Source organism: Panicum virgatum, chromosome 7N (genome assembly GCF_016808335.1).
Source record: "Panicum virgatum strain AP13 chromosome 7N, P.virgatum_v5, whole genome shotgun sequence".
In the NCBI taxonomy this organism is placed as follows: Eukaryota; Viridiplantae; Streptophyta; class Magnoliopsida; order Poales; family Poaceae; genus Panicum; species Panicum virgatum.
The window spans coordinates 5,374,130-5,383,107 of NC_053151.1; the positions used below are offsets into that span (position 1 = coordinate 5,374,130).

At 41.1% G+C, this 8,978-nt stretch overlaps 1 protein-coding gene across 1 annotated transcript; it reads right to left on the reverse strand.

Moving 5' to 3' along the window:
* Positions 1 to 339: 339 nt before the first annotated feature.
* On the reverse strand, positions 340 to 2,520 carry LOC120680873. Its single transcript, XM_039962455.1, has one exon. It carries the CDS (start codon positions 2,518 to 2,520, stop codon positions 340 to 342), a length of 2,181 nt encoding a protein of 726 aa, XP_039818389.1.
* Positions 2,521 to 8,978: the final 6,458 nt, after the last annotated feature.

The window sequence follows — 8,978 nt, forward strand, 5'->3', positions numbered from 1 at the left end:
GCATAAATCTTGGTAAAATTTTAGAAAATTGGTAAATCATTAATCAAATTTTTTTGTTCACAACCAAATTTGAAAATTTGGTGTGTGACTGGTTAAGTAGTGCAACAATCCCAGGGGGTTGAGCATCAACAAGATGAAAGAAACTATAAAACAAAAAAAAAAGAAAACAAAGGCAAATTGTATAGTAAAGCTCTCTATATATAGTGAATACAACACTGCTTCTACAACAGAAAGTAAAGGCAAATTCCTTGAAAAGATAAAAGAAAACAAAGGCAAATTGCAATTATTGGCAATTTATAGCAAAACTGTATACACAGTGTTACATACAACATTGCTTTTTCAGATCTGATCTCCCTCGTCGCTATGATAACAGCACACCGGCAAATTAAAGTAACTGAGCTGACGCAAAACCAAGGATTGATTACTTATCGAGGTTTTAGCATATTTGCACAGACTAAGTGTTACTCTGTAAGTCTTGATCTCCTGTCGACACAAGCACGCATGCCGTGGCATTGAACTCGGGTGGCCTGCTGGTGGCGTGCAGCAGCAGCGCCACAGCAGCGTGATGAGCTCGCCGCCGTGCTGCAGGCCCTCGATGTGGCCCCTGACGTTGTCGGACGGTGCGAGGTAGAGCACCATCTCCGACCACAACTCCGACAGCAGCTCCCATATCTCTCCTGCCGGCCTGCTTGTTTCAGCCTCCTCCACCAGCTGCTTTCCGAGCCTTGAGCCTTTCTTGAGCACATCATGGCACTGGGAGTGCTCGCTGCCGAAGGAATCGACCAGGTATCCATACATGTCTGGTTCAGGCACAACGCCACTGCGCTTCAACACCTTCTCGACGTCGTTCTTCACAGCCTTGTAGCGGCGTTTGATCCACGCAGAGTTGTCCGGCGCCGCGGCCACCAGGTACATGCAGTAGCACGACAAGTTACAGGCAACGACCTTGTCCGCCGGTTGCGTCGAGGAAGAAGAAGAGGAAGGACCGGCAGGCGAGGAAAATTTGAGAGAGAAGATTCTTGTGGCGATGTGCCACACAAGGATGGCATCGGTGGTGGTGGCCAAGGCCAAGTCGCCACCGCCGTCACGGCATGCCCAGGTTATGTCATTGCCATGGTGGAACGCTTGGCAGCCGTAGCGTCGCCTCACCGCGGCCGTTCCCTCCCTCAGCTGCCCGCCGCTGGCCCTGAATGCTCTGAAGATGGCCTCCTTCACAGCGTCGTCGATCTTTGTCCTGGGCCTATACCGGAGGTAGAGCCGTTTGAAGAGGCGAGCCCATGGACGCGCGCCGAAGAGCATCGGCGTTAGCAGCTCGGTCTGCTGGATCCTATCCTTCCAGAACCGTGGATGTCTGCATTTCAGCAGACAGAGCAAGAATCTGCGGGCGCAATGGTTCTTGCACCTGATGTAGTGGGCAATTATGCTGATCTTGGTCCAGTTGGAGAGCACGCTAGTGACCATCTCCCAAATCTCGGTGACCACATTGAAAACAGCAAGAATAAGGGCAAGCCAGTATATGGGGGTCTCACTAGAGGAAATGGCAACGATGACAAGGGCCAATGCTAGGAAGGAAAGCATGGGCAGAATGAGCAAGGAGAAGAAGAAGTGGAAAGCCGCAGCCGTGGTGCCCAAGGAGGCCAAAGGGAGAGGAGAGAAGAAGAAGTCGCTGGCGAAGGAGAGCTCTTCGCCGATCACCTGAAAGATCCTCTGGTGATGGTGTTCCGGGTCCTGGCCGAGAAGACCATCGTGGAAAAACCGGAACGCCCAGCTAGAGCCGGCCTCGGCGGTGAGCCGGTAGCCTGCGAACCGCCTTCGCAGGCACTTGAACAGAGAGAAGGAGATGCAGAGATCCTTGTGCTTTGGTAGGAGATGGTTGTTGCCATTGCCGCTCTCAGACCAGACCTGGTCCAGTGTGACCAGCCTGCTTTGCTGATCCTGCAGAGCCGAGAGCTTGATACGGTACCCTACCGGGCTTTCTTCCACCTCCTGCTTCCTTTCGCCCGTCACAATGAGACGGGGTACTGCCGTCTCGAAGCAGCTGCCACCTTGCAGGAGCTGAATCATGTAGCCATCGATAAGCTGCGCGTTGCGGCCGAACGCAAAGGAGCCCGTCGTCTTCTGGAAGGCAGCGAACCTGAGCACCGTCCTGCAAGCACCAACTGCCCACAGAGGCAAGAAGAGAATCGTCGCAATTTGCAATTCTCCATTGTTATCGTTGCGGAAGATGTAGTAGATTACAAGACCCGCCACCCAGAAGGTGTTGATGAAGCTCTCTGTGGATGGCCGGATCTTCAAGCTGTCGACATCGTCGTCGGCGGTCGCAGGAGAGGCGACCGCAGCCACGGCCTGGGCTGCCAAGTCGGCCTTTGCCCGGAGAAACTGGATGAGGATGACCACTATCAGAATGCCAATGGGGTTGTCGCCGGTCTTGTCCAGGAAGTCGCCGCCGTCGTCGGCATCCTTCTTGTCGTCATCCCAGGATGAAATATAGGTGGTCAAGAAGGACAGGACAAAGGTCATAAGTGGGGAGTACACTGCGGAAAGGGGCCAGAGCAAGAAGCGAAGAGCAGGACGGCCGCTTCGCCGCTGGCGCCTGCTGAGCACCAACAGCAACGGGCCATGGAAGGCGACTGCTGCAAGAAGAATGGTGACCTGATTATCTCGATTGGAAAGAGCAGTCTTAAGTGCAGTGAACGTGATCATGTTGGATATTGGATGGTGAAGCTTAAGCTTGTACTGTAGGACAGGAGGAGAAAGACAATGGAGAGGACAGGACTGCCTGAGAAGCATATTTATAGCAACAGCAAGGTGGCCCGCGCAAATAGCGCAGCTAGCTAGTTAACATTTTAAATTCATTTACAATTATTTTTTATGAATATGTATATTTAGTCTTAAGTTTATAGTTCTTTAATGGCCTTAAACAATACTCACTCTTTCCCGTAAAATAAGGCCTACAGATTTTGGACATGGTGTTTAAAGCAAAACTTTGATCATACCATTCATTTATTTCAGAATATGTCATCATATTAAAGTGTTTTTGAATATGAATCGAAGTGTATAACATGCATACACTAAAATTATATGTATTTTGCTAAATTATTAGTCAAAGATTTAAAAGTTGGACTTTATTTGAAGTCTAGAGGCCTTATTTTACGGGATAGAGGGAGTACATCTTATTATTTTTTGTGACAACATATGGAGGGATGCACATAACAAATTTGATATTAAATTATTAATTGACTGGCCCAATTATGATGTGGTAATTGATTTAAGGTTAAAATATTTAGGTTCAATCAAATGTTTAATGAAATCGTTGATGGGTTTCACTAAGAAAAAGGTTCCATGTCATCTCCATAAGGTGTAATTTGTTTTGGCTAGAAAACATTGTGAGAAACCAAAATAACTATATCAATTATCGACATTATATTTGTTGGGAATAAGAACTATCTGTCTTAGATTAGATCTTTCTATTAAGCCGTTTTTGGTTGGGTCAGCAACGGAAAAACATTTACGAACAATATATATGTCTTTTTTGTAAAACTGTATTTTTAATTTGTACTTGATATACTTTTTTGTTTTAATGTAGGTTATTAGATGATGCTAAGAATCAATTGTGTATTTTTTAAAAATTATTTGTAATATAAAATAGTTTATTTAATTTTTGGTTTAATGTAGGTTGTTGGATGATGCTAAGAGTCAATTGTGTATTTTTTGGTTTATTGATAATTAATTTTTTATAAATAATTATGGTGTAGTTTTTATTATGTGGTAATTTATGGACTTAATTACTGAAGGGAGAAGTTGTTTTACACCATTCAACTATACCCAAAGTCAATCACTCAGGGTTCTTCAACTTCTAAAATTGGACATCAAACTTCCCTAATATGGTTTAACCCTAGTTTTGCATGACATAGCTGTGTCTTTTTGCCGACATATTACTAGACCCACACGGCAGCCACTGTCAGACCCGGACCTACAGGGCTGGGTACATGACGTAGTTCCTACAGGAATAGGGATAGGACATGTCCTATACCTTATCTGTATTATACTCCTACTCGCATGCGAAGTAGAACTAGACGATACAGAAGGAAGCTACTTGAGTTGTACTCGAGTACGACTCCTAACCTAGTATCGGACTAGGATTCATGTAACCCTATCCCCCGGATATATATATAAGGGCGGGCAGGGACCCCCTCAAAACACAATCTGGGGGATAACCAATCCAAAGCAATACAAACCACCAAACAGGACGTAGGGTATTACGCACATTGCGGCCTAAACCTGTATAAACCTTGTGTTGCTTGCACCTTCGAGTTTCTGATCTTGGCGCCACCCTACCTAAAACTCACCACCTCTGTCATTTTCACCACCATTGTCTCAACCACCACCACCTCTTCTGATGCTGCTTTCTTCTTTTCCTTCTTATCAGCTCCACCACCTCCACCATCACCACTGCCATGTCAATTGTTGCCTCCTCCTTCTCACCTTCAGCACTGCACTGTCATATCCACTATTGCCTCTACTCACCTCCATCATCACGACCACATCTTTCTCACTTCCCCCACCACAACCACCTTCTCAAATTTCTAACCTCCACCACCCATATCAGTACCTCCTTCTCCTTGCCTCCTCTGTCACCTCCACCATTAAGGATAGTTGCATGCCCATACTCCACCACAGCCATCAGTGCCCATTTGTAGCGGTGATTGTGAAACGCATGGCCATGGACATGCAAAGGCAACGAACGACTATGTACCAGCCATGATATTGGTAGTTTGGGAGCATATGTGGTCGCAGAGCAGAGGCGATGCACGGGTGGTGACAGAGGATGTGAGAAGGGGCAAATTGGTGGTGGCGGCTATGGAGTTGCGGAATATGATGATGTGTTGATGGCAACAAAGGTGAGGAGGAGGTGGCAATGGAGGAAGTGAGAAGGAGGTTGCAGTGGTAGTGGAGCTGAGGATGATGTGGATATTTTATTATTTTAACAAAATTTGTGGTTTTTGTTAGTTGTATTAACATAGACTATTAGATGATCATAACAACAAATGGTATTGATGTTTCTCTTTTTAGATGTATTTAATATAGGATTTAATAATATATACCTTTAGATTTTTCATAATCCAATTGTGGAGAGCTTTTCTTTTTTTTTCCTGATTAACATGGTAATTTCTAAACCCTCTCGGTGAACATGGCGGTTTCTTTTAACAATCCTTTATTTAAATTCATGATATAGAATTTGATAGCTTCTTACAACTGATACTGGAGTTTTATGTTTTTTCGCAAAACTTTTATTTAATATATTGGGCTTAATCGATAATGTTGGATGATCATAATAATCGATGGTATAAATAATTATTGTGTTGTTAGTTATACTTGATATAAATCTTTTGACTAACATAGGTATTTACATGTTCATAACATATAATGTTTTAAACTCTTTCCATTTTCATTTAATTTCTAGGTCGTATCAAAGAAATTCAATATTTTAAGGTTCTATTAGCAATCATGTTTTCAAGATAATATGCAGTGGAGATATTTTTCTATTATCAAATTTATTTTTTAATTTGTATTTGCTATAAAATATTTTGTATAATATGGATCATTGTATGAAGCTAACAACTTAGCATATTTTATCTTTTTAAATATTTGATACAAATTATATGATTTAATAATATTTGTTAAATGTTTATAGATTTTAATAACATAGATTTTTTCAATGTGATTATTTCGAGATCTAATGTACAACACATTGGGTCGATAAGTCTTTTTTCTCGAGCTCAGCATCATAGTCATACAAGGATGCTCGTCAAGGCGGGCATGCATTTGCTCGATTGTAGGGGTAGGCAGATACGTGTGTACAGAGGTCAAGGGAGCATGATGGCTATGAGCTCAGCAGCGATGGGTAAATAGGGGAGCTCCGCAGTAGGGCCATGTGTAAGTTTGGCGGGCATCGTGCGAGGACCGAGGAAGGTTGGCGGCAAGGCCATGGTGGAGCTCTGTGGAGGTTGATGCTCATGGAAGCTTGGCGACTATGGATGCAACAGCTCAGTGGCGACGGACATGCTTTTAATAAAAAATATTTATATTAGTCTAGATAGTTGGATGATCATAAGAGTCAATCGTATATATATTTTGAAGTTTAGTTATATTTAATATCTAATTGAAAATAGACCGTTAGATGTTCATAAAATACAACAATAGAGAGTCTTTATTTTTTCTTAGTTGTTTAATATACGATGTAATATGGACCGTTAGATGTTCATAAAATCCAACGGTGGAGAGTCTTTGTTTTTTCTTAGTTGAATTTATATATGATTTAATATGAGCCGTTAGATGTTCATAAAATCCAACGGTGGAGAGTCTTTGTTTTTTTCTTAGTTGTATTTCATATATGATTTAATATGGGCCGTTAGATATTCATAAAATCCAATGGTGGAGAGCTTTTCTTTTTTCTGATTAACGTGGTAATTTCGTGGCCCTCTCGGCGAATATGGTGGCTTCTTATAACTCTCATTTAATTATATAATAGATAATGCTGACCCCAGCATATATAAATGTTAAACTAAGTTTTGTCTCTCTAGGTTTATCTCCACATAATTTGTCTATACGAGGTAAAAACCTATTAGAAGGACGTCTATTCACATATGGTTTCTGCACACCTTGTGAAGATTTATCCTCTTTATCCTGGTGCGTCTCATTAGGATTAACAAGAAGTGTCCAATTAGTAATCGTAAGATATGCATCTCAAGGTTCAAGCTCATGGACCCTTGTACAATATGTCTCTGTCTTATGTCTTCCTTTCGCCATTTCCACTTGAGACTTTTCCATGGGAAGAATGTATCCATAGGGATGATCAATCAAGCTGCCACTCACCTCATAGATTTTATTTATCTTCACAATCTTCCCTTCCCTTCAAGTCATGTAGCTAGTATCATTGCAATACATTAATATCCACATTTGGAACTTCAATCGCTCCTTTTTCCATATTTCTAGCAACATTTGTTTTCCTCCTATGCAACCATGGGGATCTTGATCCTTACTTTTCATCATACTGACCAAAATGCTAATGTTTATTATTAGCACATCGAATCTTCACCTCCTAGTAATCGGCATCAAAGGAAATGGACGATGTTCCTGCTTGTATGCGCCAATGCCAGCTAATCGAATATTGACATGTATGTCATCAATGATGTCTTAGTGATTAGGCTGTGGTGCATGAATATCGCTTCCACGAATCATTGTAGAAATCAAGTAGGTTTATAGTATTATCTTTTTCTATAGTTGCACTTTTATGTGCACAACTTTCTACTAGATCTCGTGATCATTTATAGATCATTATCGGCTAGAGCACAAGGAAACAGTTCTTGGCTGACAACAAGCTGGCAGCTAAATTCGACTTGTAAAATGTGGACTCGAAAAATTACGCAAAAACTGTTGTGCAGACGACAACAACAACCATATACTATAGTTGTGTTTAGCTAGCACCACTATCATAGTTCTTGTTTTCCATGCTGACACAGAGAAGTGGTGAGAAGTGGTGAGCTTCTGCAGATGGCGTTGACACTAATCTCCAAGGAGCAAGATAGTGATGATCGATCAATGATCGCAGATGTGATATCAATTGTATTAGTTTCTGATTCTCTGAGTCATCCTTTATTGTAAGGTAAAGGTACATCGTATTTCCAAATGCTAAGAGATGAAACATAAAAAAGTACAAAAGCTGTAAATCTTACAACATATTTCTTCATTTTTTTCTAATAATTTATGACAGATAAATCTCCATAGTTAATTATAACATGGGCATGCTATATAAACCATTTTTTATCCTCCCTTTTTTTCACTTGTTACGCTTGTAATTTTGAAGCTCGGTAGAAAATGTTATTTATTATACAATCAGTGATGGTGATAATTATTTCTATCTTTTTTGCTAATATTCTTTAATACTAGTCTTTGATCCAAAATATATGGATTAATCTGGACCATTTGATGGTCCTAACAACCAGTGGTGTTGATCTTTATTGGTCTTGTTAGTTTTATTGATATAATTTTTTTGGTGAGAGATGTGAGTGCGCTTGTATATAAACTCACAAATATATCATTTTTAGCACGTTCTCATGAGACATGAAAAATTGATCTATTACATATTTGTGGAAAAACCGATTTGCATCACTACTGATTTAACATGCTTTGTCCATTCTAAGATATAAAGGATTCAAAGTTTGTCCTATGTTAAATTTTTTAAGCTTGACTAAGTTTATAGATCTTAATAATAATGTTTATGATATGAAAGCATGATTAGATCTATTATGATACATATTTTTTATTTACCTTCTTGATTTGGTAAGTTTTCAGTATTCTTTTTCATAAATGTTGTCAAACTTAATTAATGTTTGACTTAAGACAAATTCAGAATCCCTTGATTTTTTTCATAACAACATCGCATGATCTTTTGTTTTTTCCTTGTTTGATATGGTAAATTCTAGACCTTTTTCACCAAACATGGTGGATTATCTTAACAGTACTTTATCAATATAAATAAACTAATAGAGCGCTCACGACTTCTCAAAGGTCTTTGTCATGGGTCCACTTATTGTTCGTCTTGCTATAGCCATCATCAGTTGCTCTTACGATGCGTCATTGGCAACACTGTGCATGATGTGTGCACAACATTCCTGCGCTCGCAGTATGACAGTGGATTATGCGCACGTTACGAGATCATGCTCGGCCTCGGTGAGGTCTCATGTGTCAATGCACTACACTCATTCACGGCAAAGTATACCGACGGTGATGTCCGACTCTGGCATGTCAGGGTGATGTGGCGGTGGCAGTGAGGTCCCATGGTGTTGATAAAGAAAAAGGTAGCCTTGTGGTTCTCATCTGTCTAGGATTTGCCAGCGGTAAAGGCTAGAACAAGAGGCACAACGTAAAGGGAGGCCTTAAGCTTCCCACCCACGCTAGAATCAGCAGGCAGCTAT

Coding starts and splice junctions, on each gene's coding strand:
- LOC120680873 (XM_039962455.1), bottom strand. CDS start 2,520: ATGACCTTTGTCCTGTCCTTCTTGACCACCTATATTTCATCCTGGGAT.